Here is a 20,857-nt window from a genome sequence, read left to right as displayed (position 1 = left end):
AGACAAGAGTTGGTCTGTGCTTAGGAATCCCACCCAGCAATCCTCAGGAAGGGAAATGCAGGCCCAGCGTGCCCAAGGGCACACAGCCAGGATGTGGAGCCTGAGCCCCAGAGGGGAGAGCGGATGGAGCAACAGGGAAGCAGGGGCAGCAGAACCACTTCAATCGTGTTTCACTGCTGACCTCTGTGCAGGCACTTTTGTGTCTCTTTACTTTTTTCTGTCTCCTTCTCTCAAGCCCAAACAGTGAAATGAAAATAAGTTCAGTATCCATAAAAAAAATAAATAGATAAAAATAATAAAATGCTTGGGCAGGATGGGCACACAGTAGGCACTCAATAAATGTTAGCTATTACTATCATTAATCTTACTTCAAATGTCTTTTTATTCTTCCTAGATGTTATTAAAATAAGATTTTGGGGGGCAGGGGCTGCACCTGTAGCATGTGGAAGTTTCTGGGCCAGGGACTGAACCCATACCACAATAGTGACCCAGGAAGCTGCAGTGACAATGCTGGATCCTTAACCTGCTGCATCACCAGGGAACTCCAAAAATGAGACTATGATTGTTCTAGAATGAAATGCGAGGAAGTCAGTCCACACAGCAGCCAGGAGAATGATGCCTCCCATTTGTGCAGACCTTTTGGGGTTCAAATGTGTTCATTCACATGATCTTGTTTGAGAGAAACTCAGCAGAGCTGGCAGGGCAGGTTTGATTCTTTTCTTAAACTGCTAAGAGGATAAGTATCTTTATGCTGTTTTGTGTAAGAATCGCTTTAGAGGCTGGGAATGAAGACAGGGTTACACTAGCTGCCCCCCACCCCAGTCCAGGAATTCCTCTCCCCTCTACACTGGGCTGGTGAGGACAGCCCCCTGAAGTGGCCCCTCCTGATGACAACGACCTGAGAACCTTCCTGCCAGGCACTCACACCCTCCTCAGCAGCATACCTGCCCTCCTCACCCAGGCTTACCTCTCAGGGAGCTTGGAAGCTCTTGGGGAATTTCTTTTTACACTTTGGGTGGTGGGATGGAGAGGAGTGGGACGGTTTATAGTTCATTCTACTTTTAAAAATTTGCTGGAGCTCCCATAATTGCTCAGTGGTTAACGAACCCAACTAGTATCCATGAGGATGTGGGTTCAATCCCTGGCTTCGCTCAGTGGGTTAAGGATCTGATGTTGCCATGAGCTGTGGTGTAGGTCACAGACGCGGCTCAGATCCTGTGTTGCTGTGGCTCTGGCATAGGCCAGTAGCTACAGCTCCAATTTGCCCCCTAGCCTGGGAACCTCCATATGCCACGGGTATGGCCCTTAAAAAAAAAGAAGACCAAAAAAAAAAAATTGCTAAACTGTAACAAACACCTTGAAAAATGTACATATGTACCACAAGCTGATAGCTCAACACATTTTACAACTCAACACAGCTGTGTAACCCTCACCAGCACCCCAGAGACCCTCCAGGCCCCCGAAAGGGAACTGCCAACTATCCTGACTGCCAACAACAGCAGAGAACTTTGTCTGCTTTTGAATTTGAGGCACATGGAATCTGCCACCCATACTTTCAGATTTGCCTTCCTTTGCTTAGTGTTTCTGTGAGATTCACTCCGTTTGCTTCTTGTGGTTGAGGCTCATTCATCTTCACTTCCATGTAGAATCATGTGGCCTGAACATCCCACAACAAATTTATCCTGCCATCAACGGGCACTGGGCTGTTTCTAGCATGTGGCCAGTGTGGGTGTCCTCCTGCATGTCTTTAGTGAACACATGTACACGTCTCTGTCATGCATCCACCCAGAGATGAAGTTGCTGGGTGGGTGTGTGTGCAACTTTAGCAGATGCTGCCTAACAGGTTTTCAAAAAGGCTTGCCTAGTGCTTCTTTCCCCCCCCCCCCTTTTTTGGCTGCCCTGTGGCATATCAAGTTCCTAGGCCAGGGATCAGATCCAAACAAACTGCAGTTGTGACCTACGCCACAGCTGCAGCCATGCTGGATCCTTTAACCCACTGCGCTGGGCCAAGGATTGAACCTGCATCCTGGTGCCGCAGAGGTGCCACCAATCCTGCTGCGCCACAGTGGGAACTCCACCAGTGCTTATTTTTAAAGTATCCTTTTACTTGGTTGGTTCAAGTATAAAATCTGGATTGTCCATAAGTATCAATGAGGAGGCCCTCAAGCAAGAAAGATTCGAGGAAGGATTTCTAGCTTTTCTTGACTGCAGCTGTTGCCCAATCTTAGAACCCCAGATTCTGCGGTCGCCCAGTCCAGCCTCCTTCAGTCCCTCCCAACCACTCCAGCAACCATCAGTAAGGGGAACTCGCGACCTCCTAAAGCTGCCCATTCCATAGCTCAGATTCTCAGGCGTCCTTTTCTCCCCCAAAGGCCTTCCCCGGCCCTGGTTCTGCCCCCTCTATTCCAGGCCTCTCAGGTTTGACAGTGGTTCTACACCCCTCTCTTCTTTGTTGGGGCTGAAATGGCATATCATTTCAGAGCTGTGTCCCATGGGCAGATAGCGCCTGCCAGGCTAGAAGGTGAAGGCCCATGATGGCCCCAGCCCAGACCCTTCCCACCCACATTGCCCATGGCCTCAGGATCCAGAGCTTAGGACATTTTGTCTGCAGGTTGGAGCTGAGGGTTACAGAAAGCTCTCCCAAGTCCTAGAATTCCTGGCCAGGAGTCAAGGCTACTTGGGAGGAGCAGAGAAGAGGACAACCTGCCTCGGAGGCTACACTCGCCCACAGTGCCCGTCAGCTCACCTTCTTACCCCACCACTGGCGGCCCAGCTCCACCTCCTCCCTCCTACACAAACAAGGCCCCTGTAGTGGAGCCTTACGAGACAGGACTGAAGGCCAAGATGGGTCTCAAGCACCTCAGGGCGTGAGCAGGATTCTTGGCCCCACCCCAGAACACAGCCCACCACCAGTTCACTTACTGACTCGATAGCCCAGGCCCTCAGCATGAATCTTCTTGGCCATGAATTGTCCTTCAATCAGTGCTCGAATCTCCACATCCCAGGGGAATGCTGAGACCTGTCTCCAGGAGAAAGGGCACAGAGTGAAGAACTCTCAGTGTCCACTCACTGCATGAGGTGTGTATATGTGTGTGGTATGTCCATGTGTGTGGTACGGGCATAGTGTGTTGTGTGTGTGTGTGGTGACCTTTTTTTTTTTTTTTTTTGCTTTTTAGGGCTGTACCCTCGGCATATGGAAGTTCCCAGGCTAGGGGTTGAATCGGAGTACAGCTGCACAGCCACAGCAATGGGCAACGCAGGATCTGAGCCACGACTGTGACCTACACCACTGCTCATGGCAATGCCAGATTCTTAACCCACTGAGTGAGGCCAAGGATTGAAACTGCACCCTCATGGATACTGATCAGATTTGTTTCTGCTGAGCCACAATGGGAACTCCCCGTATGGTGTCTTTTTAAACAACAGCTAGATTCAGAGCTCATGACTCAAGCCTCCAGTGGAGCTCATCCATAGCTAGGCCCTTGACTCACTAATTTCACCTGAGACAACACAACTCATACTCATACAACACAAACACACAACGCACACACACGCACACACACACACACACATTCTTCACACTTGTATCACTCTGGGGAGTCAGAGCATCAGAGAGCTCAGTCTCAGGCTGCTGAGAGTTCAAGTTCAGCCTCTACCATTCAACTCTGTGACCTAAAATAAGTTACATAAATCTGGCTAAGCCTTTTCTTTCTCAAAGGGACTGAAGTGATGGTGGCACCTATGTTTTAGGATTGTTATAAAGCACATAACAGGAAGCTGCTCTATGCAGTTGATGCTCACAAAGAAAGAGCCAGGAGCCTGTGCTGAGATCCACGGCGATGGCGTGCCCTTCTAGCTCACTCCAGCCTCACTCCAGCCTCACTCCAGTCTGGCCCGTCTCCCCAGCCCTGAGACCTGTGACAGATGCTGCTGCTCCCTCCCTCAGGAATTTCTCCAAGCAAACTCACTTGGTGCTCCTAAAGTGCTGCCTCTGCCGGGACTCTGCCCATGCTTCTCATGTATGATTCCTCCTATCCTTCAAGTCTGCACCTCAAGGCCACCTCCTCAGGGAGGCCCACCAGGTTACCAGCCCATCCCCTGCTCTCTCCTGTGGTGCTTTGTTCTTTTCCTTCTTAGCCCCATCACACACCACAGTTGTGTGCACGTTTGTTCACATGTTTACATCCTCCTAGCAGAAGCAGGGAGCCCATGTGTTTTGTTCTTCTTATGTCCCCCCCACCCCAGCGCCAATCACATTGATCAAATGAACAAAGAAAACTACCTTCTTGACAAACCTATGCGGATTATACAATGGAGAATAGGCACATATTCTATGAACGACAGGAACCAAACTGAAGAAGGAGATGGACTCCCTATACCTTATACAAAGCCTTCTATCTACAATCCAATATGTAACGCCATCATCAGTACATAACCCAACACCAACTCTACCTGCTACAGTTACTAGACAGAGTGACTTACTAAATCTCCTCAGACAATTTTTTAGGGTCAGAAATGTCTCTCAGATCCAATCTAAAATGTGGTGATGATTCTGGTCACTACCACACAGAAAAGTCAATTCCAAGCAACAAGAGTTGACCAAACCCCTCCTGAGAAAGGCCACGTGGCAGGTGGCAAATAAAAGAACAGCTTCAGCACCAGAGGGGATGGGTCTGACCTCCCCTACCACCTAGACCCTCACACCTTGAATGTATTATTCAGCTTTACTGGGCTTCAATTTTTCCACCTGTAAAGGAGATGATAATACCTAATTCACAGAGTTGCTTTGAAAGGTAAATGAGGAAGATACAGAAACCCACCAGCATAGGGCCTGGAACTAAACTGTGCTCAATAAATGTTGGAAATGTTAGCGCCTCCTGTCACAGACGCTCTTTCAATTGGGAAGAAATACATGATTTGGAGGTGGGAGGTGTAGGATAAGGCCCTCCAAGGAAACAGGAAACCCACAGCTGACACAATACTCAATGGTGAAAAGCTGAAAGCCTTTCTGCTAAATTCAGGAACAAGACAAGGATGCCCACTCTCATCTATTTCTATTGAACATAGTATTGGACGTCTTAGCCACAGCAATCAGACAAGAAAAAGAAATAAAAGGTATCCAAATTGGAAGGGAAGAGAAAAAACTGTCACTATTTGCAAATGATATGATGTTTATATAGAGAACCCTAGAGTCACCAGACAAAAACTATTAGAACTAATAAATGAATTCAACAAGACAGCAGGATACAAATTTAAATACATAAATCTGTTTCAATTTTTTTTCTTTTTAGGGCCACATCCACGGCATATAGAAGTTCCCAGGCTAGGGATCGAATCGGAGCTGCAGCTGCTGGCTTACACCACAGTCACAGCAACACCAGATCTGAGCCACATCAGCGACCACCGCCTCAGCTCACAGCAACACTGGATCTTTTAACCCAGTGAGCAAGGCCAGGGATTGAACCTGCATGCTCATGGATACTAGTTAGATTCTTAATCTGCTGAACCACAATGGGAATTCCTGTTTCATTTTTTTATAGTAATAATGAAGTATCAGAAAGAGAAAGTAAACAAACAATGTCACTTAAAATTGCATAAAAAAATACCTAGGAATAAATTTAACCAAGGAAGGAAAAACCTATACCTTAAAAACTATAAAACACTGTTAAAGGAAACTGAAGATGATTCAAAGAAATAGAAAGATACCCTATGCTCTTAGATTAGAAGAATTAAAATAGCCACACTACCCAAAGCAATCTATAGATTTAATGCAATCTCTATCAAAATACCCATGAAATTTTTCACAGAACTAGAATAAATAACCCTAAAATGTATATGGAATCAAAAAGACCCAGAATTGCTAAAAGCAATCCTTAGGAAAAAGAACAGAGCTGGAGGCATAACTATTTCAGACCTCAGACTGTACTACAAAGCTACAGTAATCCAAACAGTGTGATATTGGAGTTCCCATCATCGCACAGTGGTTAACGAATCCGACTGGGAACCATGAGGTTGTGGGTTCGATCCCTGCCCTTGCTCAGTGGCGTTGCTGTGAGCTGTGATGTGGGTTGCAGACGCAGCTCGGATCCTGCGTTGCTGTGGCTCTGGTGTAGGCTGGCAACTGCAGCTCCGATTGGACCCCTAGCCTGGGAACCTCCATATGCCATGGGAGCAGCCCAAGAAATGGCAAAAAAAAAGACAAAAAAAAAACCACACACACACAAAAAAAGTGTGATATTGACACAAAAACAGACATATAGATCAATGGAACAGAATACAGAGCCCAGAAATAAACCCACGCACTTACAGTCAATTAAACTACAACAAATGAGGCAAGAATATACAACGAAGAAAAGACAGTCTCTTTAGCAAGTGCGGCTGGGAAAGCTGGACAGCTTCATGTCAATCAATGAAATTACAACATTCCCTCACACCATACACAAAAATAAACTCAAAATTGTTTAAAGACCTAAATATAAGACATAATACCCTAAAACTCCAGAAGAGAACATAGACAAATTCTGACATAAATCGCAGCAGTATCTTTCTTACCTCAGTCTCCCAAGGCAACGGAAATAAAAGCAAAAATAAACAAATGGGATCTAATCAAACTTTTGAGCTTTTGCATAGCACAGGAAATCATCAACAAAACAAAAAGACAACCTATGGACTGGGAGAAAATATTTGCAAATAATGAGACCAACAAGGGGTTAGTATCCAAAATATACAAACAGCTGTACAAGTTAATATTAAAAAAAAAAAACCAATCAAAAAATGGGCAGAAGACTTAAGCAGACATTTTTCCAAAGAAGATATACAGATGGCCAACCAGCACATGAAAAGAAGCTCAATATCACTAATTATTAAAGAAATGCAGGAGTCCCCATCATGGCTCAATGGTTAACAAATCTGACTAGCATCCATGAGGACAAAGGTCTGATCCCTGGCCTTGCTTAGTGGGTTAAGGATCCAGTGTTGCTGTGAGCTGTGGTGTAGATTGCAGATGCAGCTCTGATCCTGTGTTGCCGTGGCTGTGGTGTAAGCCAGCAGCTACAACTCCAATTCGACCCCTAGCCTGGGAACCTCCATTTGCCACAGGTACAGCCCTAAAAAGCAAAAAAAAAAAAAAAAAAAAAAAAGAAAAGAAATGCAAACCAAAACCACAAGGAGGTATCACCTTATCACCTCACATGGATCAGAATGACCGTCATCAAAAAAGTCAACAAATAAAAAATGCTGGAGAAGGTATGGAAAAAAGGGAACCCTCCTACACTGTTGCCAGGAATGTAAACTGGGGCAGGCACTATGGAGAACAGTATGGCGAGTCCTTAAAATGCTGAAGATAAGAGTTACCATATGAGCTAGCAATTCTCTCCCAGGTACGTATCAGGAAAAAAATGAAAACTAATTCAATAAGGTACATGCATCCCAATGTTTACAGAGGAATTATTTACAATATCCATGACATGGAAACAACCCAAGTGCCCACCAACAGACAACTGGTTTAATAAGATCAGGCATATATACAATGGAACATTACTGTACTATAAAAAAGGATGAAAAAAGAAGAAAGATTACCATTGGGAGCAAAATGGATGGACTTTAGAGAATAGTATATTTAATGAAGTAAGTCAGAGAAAGACAAATACTATATGATATTTATATGAGGACTCTAAAAATAATACAAATGAATCTATATACAAAACAGAAACAGACTCACAGACATAGAAAACAAACAAGGTTATCAAAGAGGAGAGGGAAGGTTACCAAATTAGGAGTATGAGACACACACTACTATACACAAAATATATAAGCAACAAGGATTTACTGTATAGCATAGGAAATTATATTCAATACCTTGTTCTAACCTATAATGGAATATAAGCTGAAAAAAAACTGAATCACTTTGCTGTACACTTGAAACTAACACAATATGGTAAATCAACTATACTTCAACAAAAAGCTTTTTTTAAGTATTTGTTTTATCAGTAGCTGAGTGAATGAAGAAGTCCTTAAAACTAACATGATTTGACAGGATTCATTAAATTTAATAGTCAAAAATTGAGGCTTCAAAAACACACGTACCTCATGGTTTTCTGCATTAAACCTATGACGCCCAATAATTTCAGGGGTGATCTCCATTACATCAAAATAAAAACCTGAAACAAGACCAGGAAGAGTTTAGCCATCTGTGGTCAAAAACAAAAGATCAGCTCACAACAGCCTTAGAAAAGCAGCGTGAGGAGTTCCTGTTGTGGCTCAGAGGTTAGCGAATCTGACTAGGAACCATGAGGTTGGGGGTTTGATCCCTTGCCTTGCTCAGTGGGTTAAAAATCCGGCATTGCCGTGAGCTGTGGTGTAGGTTGCAGATGTGGCTCAGATCTCATGCTGCTGTGGCTGTGGTGTAGGCCGGTGGCTACAGCTCCGATTAGACCCCTAGCCTGGGAACCTCCATATGTCGCTGGTGCGACCCTAGAAAAGACAAAAAAAGAAAAGAAAAGCAGGCTGAGATGACCCTATCTCCTTGTCCCCATCATTTCCTGGAACGGCCCTGGGAGTACCCTCACGTTCCTCTCTCCAGCAGGATGGAGGGCAACTGGAAAGGCTTAGGTTAGCTTTCCGTGGAGGCAGTTCTTCCTGCTCTCACCTGGCAGCCCACAGGCCAGGAGGCAGCTGCCTAGCTCGGGAGGGCTGCCCCAGGGCTGGGCATTCTTCCTAGCAGGACCCTGTGTTTGGGGCAGAAAGACATGGGCGAGATTGCACCAGGTAGAGTAAGCACTGTGACTTGCCATCTCTGATGCTGTCACCAAGGGCTTCGAGGGGCAGAGAAGATGCATTCCCCACCTTGCTTAGATCATGGGGTCTCACATTAGCTTTAAGGCTCACAGAGTGGAATTAGAGACTGTCAGGGCTCCCCTTGGCTTCCCTGGCCCCACCCCTCTTACTATCAGCTGCTGCCCCTTCACAGACTGGGCATCACCCAACAGCCTACCCAGGTTTCCGCCATTCCCCAACTCTGTGGACCGCAGCGCCTTAGAGAACTCGCTCCAGGAACGGGAAGCAGACTCATCACGGATCTTCTCTCTCATGAGGGAGCCATTTTTAAAGCTGCAGAAATGCACACAACCCTGAAGAAGGGACCCAGCGCTTACTGACTGGACCATGAGTTTGGTGAAGAGTCCCAGGTAGACGGGCTGCAGGTCAGGCTAGACCACAACCAGTGCTCAGCAGGGACCTGAGGTACCTCCTCAGTTATCAGGCCCAATGCTCGTCTCTGGGAGTCACCAGGAAGTGTACCTGTCTTGGGCTGTTTACAAAAGAGGTTGCCCCAAATGAGCCCCAGGGAGAGACGAAGCTGCAGTTTCAGCACCTGGCTAGATTTTCTAAACCTACATAGTCTCCAGTGGTTCCTGGAGCTTAGAAGTTAACACCCCCTCCCTCAGTAGCTTCCAGCAGGTCCCTAATGCCTGTGTGGAGCATGGAGAGCAGACCCCTTCCGTGACAACAGTCAGGAAGAAGGATGTCCTTACCACTACAGGTCAGAGGTCTACTATATGCCTAATATGTGACAACACTATGAAGTAAACCCTTGGTCTCCCGATTTTATGAGCAAAGTATGGCTTAGACATGCTAGGGGGTCTGCCTCAGGCCACACAGGATACGGGTGCTGGGGAGGGGGTTTATATCTGAGTTTGGGGAGACTTCAGGCCCCAGGTGCTTCCCCACCCAGCTCTGCTCTCAGAAAGATGCACTGAGTTCCTGGGGCCTCAGGTGCCCACAGAGCCTGCTGCGTGAAATGACTTGGGGGACTCCGCATGGTGCCAGACCTACTCACACCTCCCCCTCCCCAGCCAACCTACCACAGGAGTGCCATGTAGTGCTGGGGGTCAACTGGGTTGCAGAAGATGTGGCCTTCCAGGGCGGGCATAGGCTCCTGGAGCCAGAGAAAGAGGGTGTCGCTGGTGCCCAGGCTGACCTGGAGAGAGATGGGCAGAGGTGAGGCGCCTCCATCTCACCCAGCTCTACCCCCCTGACCCCTGTGGCTTCACTCCTCATGCCACAAAACTCAGATTTAAATACTCTCTAGGAGTTCCCGTTGGGATGCAGCAGAAACGAATCCAACTAGTAACCATGAGGTGATGGGTTTGAGGCCAGAGATCCTTCGTTGCTATGAGGTGCGGTGTAGGCTGGAAACGCAGCTTGGATCCCTGTTGCTGTGTCTGTGGCATGGGCTGACAGTTGCAGGTCCGATTTGATCTCTGGCCTGGGTACTTTCATATGCTGTGGGTGGGGCTCTAAAAAGCTAAAAAAAAAAAAGACATTGCTGAGACCCAGCACCCTCTTCCCCTGGGCAGAAAGAGCTGACCCCGCCTGTGGGAATGATAAGTCACCTTACCGCAATGTCACCTTCCTCCAGCCTCATGCCTGCCAGCGATGCTGAGAACCGGAGGGGAGCCTATGGTTAGCTGGAGGTCACATGGGAGCCACAAAGCAAACCAGTCACCCCCACCCCCCAGAGGTGAGTGCAGCCCCCTCCTCCCACCCCTGCCCACAAGCTAGGAGAGGCAGGAACAGGGTGAACCAAGGGCTAGGAGGCTCCAAGGGCCAGAGAATGGAGGTCAGGGCTGTGAAGCCTCTTCTAAAGGGTGCCCAACTCCCCACCCGTCAGCAGGTGCTTCCAGGAGTGCAGAGTACCGAGAGGGCCAAGTCAAGACGCTAGGATACATCCGGCAGAGAAAGACAAAGGTGAGGCATGAGTGAGGGGCTTTCCCCACCTCCATGGTGAGGAAAGGGTCAAGGTTAGGTTGACTGCCCCCTTATGTGAGGCCCAGGACAGCACTGTTTATCTGCCTGGCTCACTGACATACCCTGGAACTGAAAGAAGAGCTGCCATGTAGCAGGTGCCCTGTAAGTATCACGTGAATAAAGGAAGGAAGGAAGGAGAACTGCGGGAAGGAACAGGCGTCCTCACACACTGCTGCTGAGGTACGATCAGGAGAGTGTGTCAGAGCCTTGGGTCCAGGAATCCTAGCTCTGAAAGCTTATCCTACTGGGACAGGGGACGAGACAATGTTTGCATTGTCTAAACGCCAGAGGCCAGCCTACCTCTATCTCCCACCTCCATCCTCCTAGAACACAGGCAAGACATTCTCTGACATCAACCTTACAAATGTTTTCTCAGGTCAGTCTCCCAAGGCAACAGAAATAAAAGCAAACATAAACCAATGGGACCTGAGGAAACTGACAAGCTCTTGTACAGCAAAGGAAACCATAAAAACGACAACTTACAGAATGGGAAAAAATAGTTTCAAATGATGCAACTGACAAGGGCTTAATAGCTAAAATATACGAACAATATATACTACTCGACAGCAAAAAAGCCAACAACCCAATGGAAAAATGGGCAAAAGACCTGATTGAATAGACATTTCTCCAAAGAAGATATACAGATGGCCAACGAGCACATGAAAAAATGCTCAACATCGCTAACTATTAGAGAAATGATAATCAAAACTACAGTGAGGTACCACCTCACAGAGGGAGACTGGCAAAGTAAATGCCAGAACAATGGAACCCTAGACAACCACTAGGGTTTTGTGTGATGTCGCACAAAAATATTTTCCTCGTTCGTGAAAATAAAATATCTTTATTTATGGGCATAGAAAAAGAAGGTTGGAAGGACAGCCCTCAAAATTTTAACTGTGGTTATCTCGGGGTTAAGGGATGATGGATGATTTTTTTATATCCTTGCTTTGGTTTGTCAGTACTTAAAATTTTTTCTGCAATGAAGATGTATTTCTTGTGAATAAGAAAAACACAGGAGTTCCCATCATGGCTCAGCAATTAATGAACCTGACTAGCATCCATGAGGACACGGGTTCGATCCCTAGCCTCGATCAGTGAGTTAAGGATCTGGCATTGCGATGGGCTGTGGTGTAGGATGAAGATGTGGCTGGGATCCCACATTGCTGTGGCTCTGGCATAGGCCAGCAGCTGTAGCTCCAATTTGACCCCTAGCCTGGGAACCTCCATATGCCATGGGTGCGGCCCTAAAAAGACAAAAAAAAAAAAGGAAAAAGGAAAAAGGCATAAGACTAATACATAAGACTAAGTGAGCAGCAAACTGAAGGTCAGACTTAGGGAGGGACTGGCTGAGGGCTGCCTGCTTAGTATCTCCAACATTCAGCCTCAGACCTCCGTACAAAAGAAAGGATTAGGAAGCTGCTTCTTTGTTGTTCCTTCTCAAACATGTACAGAAGCTCATGCTTCAGTGGTTAAAAAGCACGACCTTTATTCTTCCTGAAATTCTTCTAGTTGATAGAGTAGCAGAGGAATTCCCCTCGTGGCTGAGCAGAAACAAATCTGACTAGCATGCATGATAGAGTAGGCTTAAGAATAGTCATTTTTCTAATGAGACTTGATGAAGTAATTTTCATTTTGAAAGGAAAGCAAGCATGGCTCACAACATGTAGAACTATCCTGAATTGGTGTTTGTGTACCAACTGTTCTTTTCAGGAGACTGGACCCCTCAACTTTTAGGGCAGACAGGAACTGTGGCCTGGCATCCCCCAGGACCCTGGGTACCTGAACATGCCCAGTGCAGGCCAGAGCTGCCTCTCAACTCAGGTGCACAGGGGACAGAGTGACAGGCTTCATGCATTTCTGCTGCTGAAACTGGCCACTGTCCACGAGCCTCCACCTTCACCTCAGACCAGGAACACGAGGGTACCTTCCCCAAAGCCTGTTCTGTGTTTGGGTTGCACTTTGACAACAGGGCTCCATGTGATATCACTGTATGAAGTGCTCAGGGATGGGGGTACCTTGTCTGGCTCCTGTGGGGGTCCCTCCAGATGCCAGAGTGGAGAAACAGCAGTGGCAATGACTTAAATGTTTTCTCCTGGTCACAAAAGTACAGATAGATATTGCAGAAAATATGGAATATAATATCACCATTGTGATGATAAATACATTTTAACAAGACTTTCAGTTCCATTTCTAGGCACACAGCTCCACTCCTAGACACGTGTACCTCTCTCTTTCTCTTTTATTTTTGATGTCAACTTCCTCATCTGTACAAGCAGGGAAGTACAGGGAGGTTTGTGGGTGTGGAAACCAAGAGAAGGGCTGAAGTCAGACCCTAGTGTCACTCGGTGCAGCAGCCCAAATCCTTCCATATGAACCTGAGACTCACTTCCTTAGACCAGGAATGGCTGCTTACGATGGCGACATGACATAGAGTTGGCAGATAAGGACACTCAGTCGAATTTCAATTTCAGAGAAAATATTTGGGACACACTTGCACTAAAAAAGTCACTTGTTTTCTGAAATTCAAATATGGCCTGGAAAATACTTCTACTACCTAATTTTTGTCATTCCTCTAAATTCAAGTTGAACTGGGTGATCTATATTTGTATTTACTTGATCGAGCAACCCTGACTCGGTGGCTCATTAGGAAAAGGGCTGCAGGAGTGGGTGAGAGGCAGCAGTCTGGTGGTACTCACTGTGGCCACTGGGCCTTCAGTCTTTTGTTGTTGTTGTCTTTTTAGGACCACACCTGCAGCACATGGAAGTTCCCAGGCTAGGGGTTGAATCAGAGCCACAGCTGCCGGCTTGCAGCACAGCCAAGGCAACGTGGCCTTCAGTCTTTAGAGACCTGACGGTCCTCCATACGGAGGCTCAGGAAGCCCCAGGGGAGGAGAGAAGAAGGAAGAGAAGACGAAAGAGTTTGGAGGAAGAATAACTTATACTTATGGGTCAAATAATGGGGCGGATACGCAAAGCCAAGTCCTAGAGGAAGCCCTGGAGGAACTGAGTTCAGCTGGGAACAGAAAAGGCAAATCAGGGAGGGTGGGCAAGACCGTCTTCCTCAATCACTGATCAGTTTTACCTGGAGGGGCAGCCCCCAACGGCTCTCATGGGCAGAGTCAGGGCCACATTGGGGCAGGTACAAGGAGCCAGAGTTCAGGCCAGCAGAGGGGGGCAGGTGGCCAGGGAGCAGGGAGCCTACCACAGTCAGGCTTCGCCAAGAGATGGTGGACTGGCATTCTCCGAGGTCCAGCAAGGACTAAGGCAGGCTTTTGGAGGGTGAAATCCCCCAAGGTACTCACCTGGGTTGTCCCCAGTGAAGGCCACCACTTTGCATCCTGCAGGAAACCCATAGCGCTGGACGAAGTAGGAAGAAATGGCTCCCTAGGGAGAGAAGACAAGCACGCTCCACTGAGGCAAACACTTCCTGCTTGGGCCACTGGAGACTATAGGCCAGGGATGGGACAAGGAACATACATCCTGTTTACAGAACACCAGAGTTGCCCAGCAAAGGGTTGGAACCATGAACATGAGGTGATGCTACTGCCTTAAGACCACTTGATTTTTTTTGTTTTTTTTTAGGGCCACACTCGAGGCATATGGAAGTTCCCAGGCTAGGGGCTGAATCGAAGTTGCAGCTGCCCGCCTATGCCACAGCCACAGCAATGCAGGATCTGAGCTGCATCTGAGACCACAGCTCATGGCAACGCCGGATCCTTAACCCACTAAGTGGGACCAGCGACTGAACCCGAATCCTCATGCATACTAGTCAGGTTTGTTACTGCTAAGCCACAGTGGGGACTCCAAGACCACTTGATTTTTTAAAAAAATGTTTTGTATTAAAGTATAGTTGATTTACAATACTGTGTCAATCTCTGCTGCACAACAAAGTGACCTAGTCATACATATATATATTCCTTTTCTTATATTATCCTCTATCACGTTCTATCCCAAGAAACTGGATAGAGTTCCCTGTGCTATACAGTACGACTTCATTGCTTATCTATTCTAAATGTAACAGTTTGCAGCTATAAACCCAACTCCCAGTCCATCCCATTCCCTCCTCTTCCCCTTTGGCAACCACAAGTCTGTTCTCTGTATCTGAGAAGAACCGCTTAATTTTGAGATTCAAGGCAAAAAAGAATTCCCCAAAGCAGACTTGCTTTAAAAGCTCCGAAATTTGGTTGTAACATTAAAAATAAGTAACAGGAGGATGGAGTTTCCATCGTGGCTCAGCAGAAACGAATCTGACTAGGAAGCATGAGGTTGCGAGTTCGATCCCTGGCCTCGCTCAGTGGGTTAACGATCCGGCATTGCGTGTAGGTCACAGACACAGCTCAGATCTGGCATTGCTGTGGTTGTGGTGTAGGCCGGCAGCTATAGCTCCGATTAGACCCCCATGTGCCTCAGGTGTGGCCTTAAAAAGACAAAAGACAGGAGTTCCCGTTGTGGCGCAGTGGTTAACGAATCCGACTAGGAACCATGAGGTTGCCGGTTGGATCCCTAGCCTTGCTCAGTGGGTTAACGATCCGGCGTTGCCGTGAGCTGTGGTGTAGGTTGCAGACGCGGCTCGGATCCTGCGTTGCTGTGGCTCTGGCGTAGGCCGGTGGCTCCAGCTCCGATTCAACCCCTAGCCTGGGAACCTCCATATGCCGCAGAAGCGGCCCAAAGAAATAGCAAAAAGACAAAAAAAAAAAAAAAAGACAACAGACAAAAATAAATAAATAACAGAAGGAAACCATTAAGCAGACTCATGGAAGTAGATAATGCCTTATACATATGCTCTATCAGCCCAGCAACCAGATTAATAAGAGCAGCAGGACACAGATGTGCAGAGGTCAATGTTGTAAAGAAAACACACCAAGTAAAAGGAAAGGAAGGTGGACACTGTCAGGAACCACAGCTCTCAGGGCCTCTCCAAGAGCAGCTGTGGGATCAGAGGGCAGGAACACCCTCTGGACAGATCTTCTGTCTTTAGAAAGCAGAGTTATGAAAAGAAAGCTTTTGGAGTTCCCTGGGTGCTCAGCAGGGTAAGAATCCAGCACTATCACTGCTGTGGCTCAGGTCGCTGCTCTGACTCTGGTTTAATCCCTGGCCCAAGAACTTCTGCATGCTGTGGGTGTGGCAAGAAGGAAGGAAGGAAGGAAAAGGAGAAAAGAAAGCTCTTTCCCTGGAGTTCCCGTCATGGCGCAGTGGTTAACGAATCCAACTAGGAACCATGAGGTTGCAGGTTCGGTCCCTGCCCTTGCTCAGTGGGTTAATGATCTGGCGTTGCCGTGAGCTGTGGTGTAGGTTGCAGACACAGCTCGGATCCCGAGTTGCTGTGGCTCTGGCGTAGGCCGGCAGCTACAGCTCTGATTCGACCCCTAGCCTGGGAACCTTCATATGCCGCGGGAGCGGCCCAAGAAATAGCAAAAAGACAAAAAAAAAAAAAAGCAAAAAAGCTCTTTCCCCTTGACTATCTCTTAGTTCCAAAAGTTTAGAATAAATTAGGGGAGCTCCTGACCTCTGGGAAGAAAACTATGCTCCATCCAGCAAAAGTTCAGATTTATGTCAGAATAAGCTATCGCCTGGGAGATAAAGGGCTTCTGCAGGTGGCTTACTTGGGGAAGTAGGGAAGAGAAAACAGGGAAGGGGGGAAAGCCCACCCAAGGGCACACTGTGGAGTGGGTCACGGCTGTGGGCAGCGTCTGAGGAGCTGCGTGAAATAGATGGGGGGCTGTCCACCTGGATGCGGAGCAGGGATCAGCTCTCCACAGTGTCCTACTGGTGAAGCTTGCACATGGGCTGGCAACTTGTGAACCTACACGTTTGCAGAGCAGGAATGTGGAGTCCCAGAAGCCCCTGGGAGGGAGTGAGGGAGATGAGATGCAGCTCAGGCAGGGTGCTGCCGGGTGATACCTGTGTGAAGCCACAATGGCAGGTGAACAAGATGGGCTGGGAGGGTGCAAGGTGGGAAGCATCTGAGCCACTACAACTCCAAATATTTCCCTGTGGAAAAGGAGAGAAAGCCATCTGGGCACCACCTTCAGCACGAGAGAGGAAAGGAAACATGGATTTCGCTTGTCTCCCCCCATCATGTGGGTGCATATGTTACAAACAAAAATACACTTTTCAGAATCAGTTCCTTTCTGTTCCTCAAGCTGCCAGTGTCTGCACAGGCTCCCTCTTGGAAGCAGGTGCTCCTGGCATAAGGTAAACAAAGCCGGCGGCCGTGAACAAAACACTGCTCTCCATCTCACATGAAACTAAAAGCTGTGTGTGGAGTACCAGTGCCAGAGGCTTGGCTGCCTTCTGTTCACTCTTCCTTTTTCTTTCTGCTGTGTGTCAGCCTCAGTGGGTCCTGAACTGCCTGCTTCTTTGCAGCAGGACACCCTTCCTTAAACACTGCACACTGGCCTCGTGGCATACTCTGGATGATGATGGTTTGGCTATTGAGGTTCTGCTCATGGTGGCAAAGGCTGTTTTGCGCAGGTCGCTGTTGACCTCAGAAAAGTGCTTGTGTGGCTGGGACTCCCAGTGCGAGGCATTCAGGATGGCCCACCACCCCAGCTCGGGTGGCTCTCCCCTCCGCAGGGCCTCAGGGACCCTTGTCCTTCCTTAACAGCCAACTCTCGGCCCCACTCGCCATTTCTGCTTGTTCTGGCAGTGGGGCATGTGCTGTCCCCGCCAAAGGGCCGAGCACCAGGTCCAGGCATGAACTTAGCTGGTCAACTGGGGAAACGAGGACATTGCCAGCCAGTGTCTATTCTGAATGGGGGTGCCACACGAGGATTAAAGGTTGTTAACCGAATTCTTTTTTGCTATTGTATGGTTCTTTATATCTGTTTTGGATATTAAGCCCTCAGTTTGACAGTTTGCAAATATTTTCCCCCATTTGATAGACTGCCTTTTCATTTTGCTGATGGTTTCTTTTGCTGTGCAGATGCTTTGTAGTTTGATGTAGCCCCACTTGTGGGTTTTTGCTTTGATTGTCTTTGCTTTTGGTGTCAAATGCAAAAAAAAGTCAACACCAAGATAGATGTCAAGAAGCTAATCACCAGTTTTCTTATAGGAGTTTTGTGGTTTCAGGTCTTACATTCAAGTCTTTAGTTTTATGGCCACACCTATGGCTTATGGAGGTTCCCAGGCCAGGGGATGAATTAGAGCCAAAGCTACAACTTGAGCTACAGCTGTGGCAACGCCCAGTCCTTTTAACCCATTGTGCAATGGTGGGAACTCTACATTCAAGTCTTTAATCCAGGTGTGGCACGAAGAAATCCTGAGGCCAGATATCAAATCTGCACCACAGCAGGGACAACACCAGATCCTTAACTGCTAGGCTGCCAGGGAACTCCTCGTTTTGAGTTAATTTGGGGAGGCATTTTTGTATCTGGTGTAAGATAGTGGTCCAGTTTCATTCAGCATGTGGCTGTTTTAAATTTGGGGGGGGGGGGTTGTGGGGTTTTTTTTGCCACACCTATGGCATGTGGAAGTTCCTGAGCCAGGGATCAAACCTGCACCACAGTAGCGACCTGAGCTGCTGCAGTGACAACACCAGATTCTAAAAGGTTTTTTGTTTTTTTTTTTTTCTTTTTAGAGCCACACTCGCAGCATATGGAGATTCCCAGGACACAGGTCAAACTGGAGCTACAGCTTCCAGCCTATACCACAGCCACAGCAACATCAGATCCAAGCCATGTCTGCTACCTACAACACAGCTCATGGCAACACCGGATCCTTAACTCACTGAGCAAGGCCACCGGATCCTTAACCCTCATGGTTCCTAGTCGGATTCGTTTCCACTAAGCCATGATGGGAACTCCTAAATACTACTCCTGGGACCAGGCACTACCTTAAGCACTTTAAAGTGCTTAAAGTATCAATTCACTTAATTGCACTTCAGCCTGACGAGACAGAAAGTATTATTATTCCCAGAAACAGTGGAAAGTATTATTATTCCCAGAAACAGTGGAAATGATGAGGAAACTGAGGCACAGATTAAGGTCACAGAGCTGGTGAGCAGTAGAGCTGGGATTGCACCCCAGGCAGACTGGCACCAGGGCCTGCACTCTCCCCAGATCGCTGGCACTTCTTATTTTCTCCAGCCTGCCTACTTTAAGCTTCGGTGGTGATCTCTAGATCCCCACCACCCTTCCACCACAAGGCAGGAGTCTATACCTGTACCTGATCACCTGAGTGCAAGGCCCTGCTCCAGACACTGTGCTCTGACTTACGTCAAACACTTGTCTTATACTAGACAAAATCCCATGGGTACGTGTATGGGTGTTTGTGGGGCTGTGACACTACACTGCTTCCTAGTAGTTGCCAGCTCTAAATAAATGAGCCATGTCCCTGGGAGGGGAACCTACCACAACAGAGCATGATGGCACCGGCTGGCCGAGCTTCTCCTCTAAACCAGGTGCGCAGGCACCAAGGCAAGCCTGTGACCAGACTTTGTCCTGGATCTGCAACAAATTCATTCCAGAACCTAAGGAAGGAAGGAAACAAGAGACAGAAATCTTTGAAACGGACTTTTTGGAGTTTCTGTGTGGTGCAGCAGGTTAAGCATCTAGCATTGACACTGCAGTGGCTTGGGTTGGTGCTGTGGCATGCGTTTGATCGCTGGCCAGGGAACTTCGACATGCTATGGGTTGAAGAAAAACATCTTACGTTTAAAAAAAAAAAAAAAAAGGCACAAATCTGGCAGAGAGCAGATCATTCTCTGGCAGCAAATCTGTACCTGGAGCTCTGTCCTGATGGAATGTAAACAATGTACCTGGCTCACTCTGGAACCAGAGAGCCAGAGGCCAGCAAGTCCCTAGGAAACATACAGCCCCACCTCCCCCAAACATCCCTTACGGGCTCTAATCCCACAGTTAGCCTGGAAATCTGCCACTCTAAGACCTGGCCAGGGAAGGGGAGCGCCCAGTCTTGCTGGCTAGGACAGCTCCATGTGTCCCCTGGGGCACCAGCCCCAGTGCTCACGTGGGTCAGCCCTCAGGGATTTCCCATCGAGTCTTAACTTTTCTAAGAAAACTCTCAGCTTCTTCCTCACGCTCATCGCTAAGATCAGCTAAGTCTTCCTAAAACGATCTACTTCTCCCAAGGTTCTCCTGAGGATGGAGATCGGGGAGAACCCAGAGAACAGGTGGAGGCGGACAGGTGTGTGGGCACCATGGAGCCATGGGCCCATGTGAGTGGTTAGACAGCTGCTAAGTTAGGAGGTGATTTTGAGGTGAGTGTGTAGAGAATCAGGCTGTTCCATGTTTAGGGCTCTGTTGGTTTGAGCTCTGAGGAGCTGGACTCCTGGGCCGCAGGAAATTTTGCTTCTCCAGATTGTGAGTAAAGCTTGGGGACCACTCCTTCATCACCTTCCTCCCTCCCTCTGACAACCAGACCAGTGTTTGGCACATAAGGCACCCACACACGTCCATGGGACTCCCCGAGGCCATCCCAAAGGTGCGCTCCCAGGCCTGCACGCTGCTCTGCATCCCCCTCCCTCCTTGCTCACTCCTCTCACTCTAGCCTCATCCAAGGGCTCCCTCAGCAACCTCCTCCCAGCTCTCCTGCCTCACTGGCATCATCTGCATTTATGTTTCTCCGGGTTTTGATTCCAGCAGCTCACCGCTGTCATGGCTTTCCCCAAATGTTAACTAAAACTTGAATATAAAATAACTCCTTGTGGGAGCCAAGCTCCAAGACAGGTCCTGTTCATCCCCCAGTCCTGGTGTTCACACCATATAAGGTCCCCTCTCCTGTACCCATAGGTCTGTGTGATGTGCAACCTTCCCAAGATTAGCATGTAAAAGACCCTGCTGTTTCTGCTTGGCCTCTGTCACCTTCTCTTACCCCTCACTTATGGGGAATCCAGCTTCCATGGTGGCCACGTGGCAAGGAACTGAAGCCTCTAGCCAACAGGCACATGTGTGGCCTGGAAGGGGATCCTCCAGCCCCAATCAAGCCTTTAGGTGACCACAGTGCTGGCTGCCAGCTTGACTGCAACCTCCTGCGAGGCCCTGAGCCAGAACCATCCAGCTAACCCACTCCCAGATTACTGGCCTTCGGAAAA

The 20,857-nt window shown here is 48.0% G+C and overlaps 1 protein-coding gene across 5 annotated transcripts in view; it reads right to left on the bottom strand.

The window, feature by feature from the left end:
• The window catches only part of XYLB (xylulokinase), a 48,955-nt gene that overhangs the window by 10,406 nt on the left and 17,692 nt on the right, over positions 1-20,857 (bottom strand). For 3 of the 5 annotated variants that reach the window (XM_047770266.1, XM_047770274.1, XM_047770287.1), the window contains 8 exons: positions 19,158-19,276; positions 16,708-16,797; positions 14,109-14,190; positions 10,397-10,437; positions 9,861-9,976; positions 8,993-9,108; positions 8,086-8,159; positions 2,923-3,019 (listed from right to left, as the gene is read on the bottom strand). In XM_047770266.1, coding sequence (XP_047626222.1) covers positions 2,923-3,019; positions 8,086-8,159; positions 8,993-9,108; positions 9,861-9,976; positions 10,397-10,437; positions 14,109-14,190; positions 16,708-16,797; positions 19,158-19,276 — 735 coding nt within the window. The remainder of the gene's footprint in view (positions 1-2,922; positions 3,020-8,085; positions 8,160-8,992; positions 9,109-9,860; positions 9,977-10,396; positions 10,438-14,108; positions 14,191-16,707; positions 16,798-19,157; positions 19,277-20,857) is intronic. The other 2 variants (XM_047770281.1, XM_047770291.1) reach the window with 2 other exon arrangements.

The sequence above is a fragment of the Phacochoerus africanus genome, chromosome 1, assembly GCF_016906955.1.
Source record: "Phacochoerus africanus isolate WHEZ1 chromosome 1, ROS_Pafr_v1, whole genome shotgun sequence".
Classification (NCBI taxonomy): domain Eukaryota; kingdom Metazoa; phylum Chordata; class Mammalia; order Artiodactyla; family Suidae; genus Phacochoerus; species Phacochoerus africanus.
This window is presented reverse-complemented; position numbering and strand designations above follow the sequence as displayed.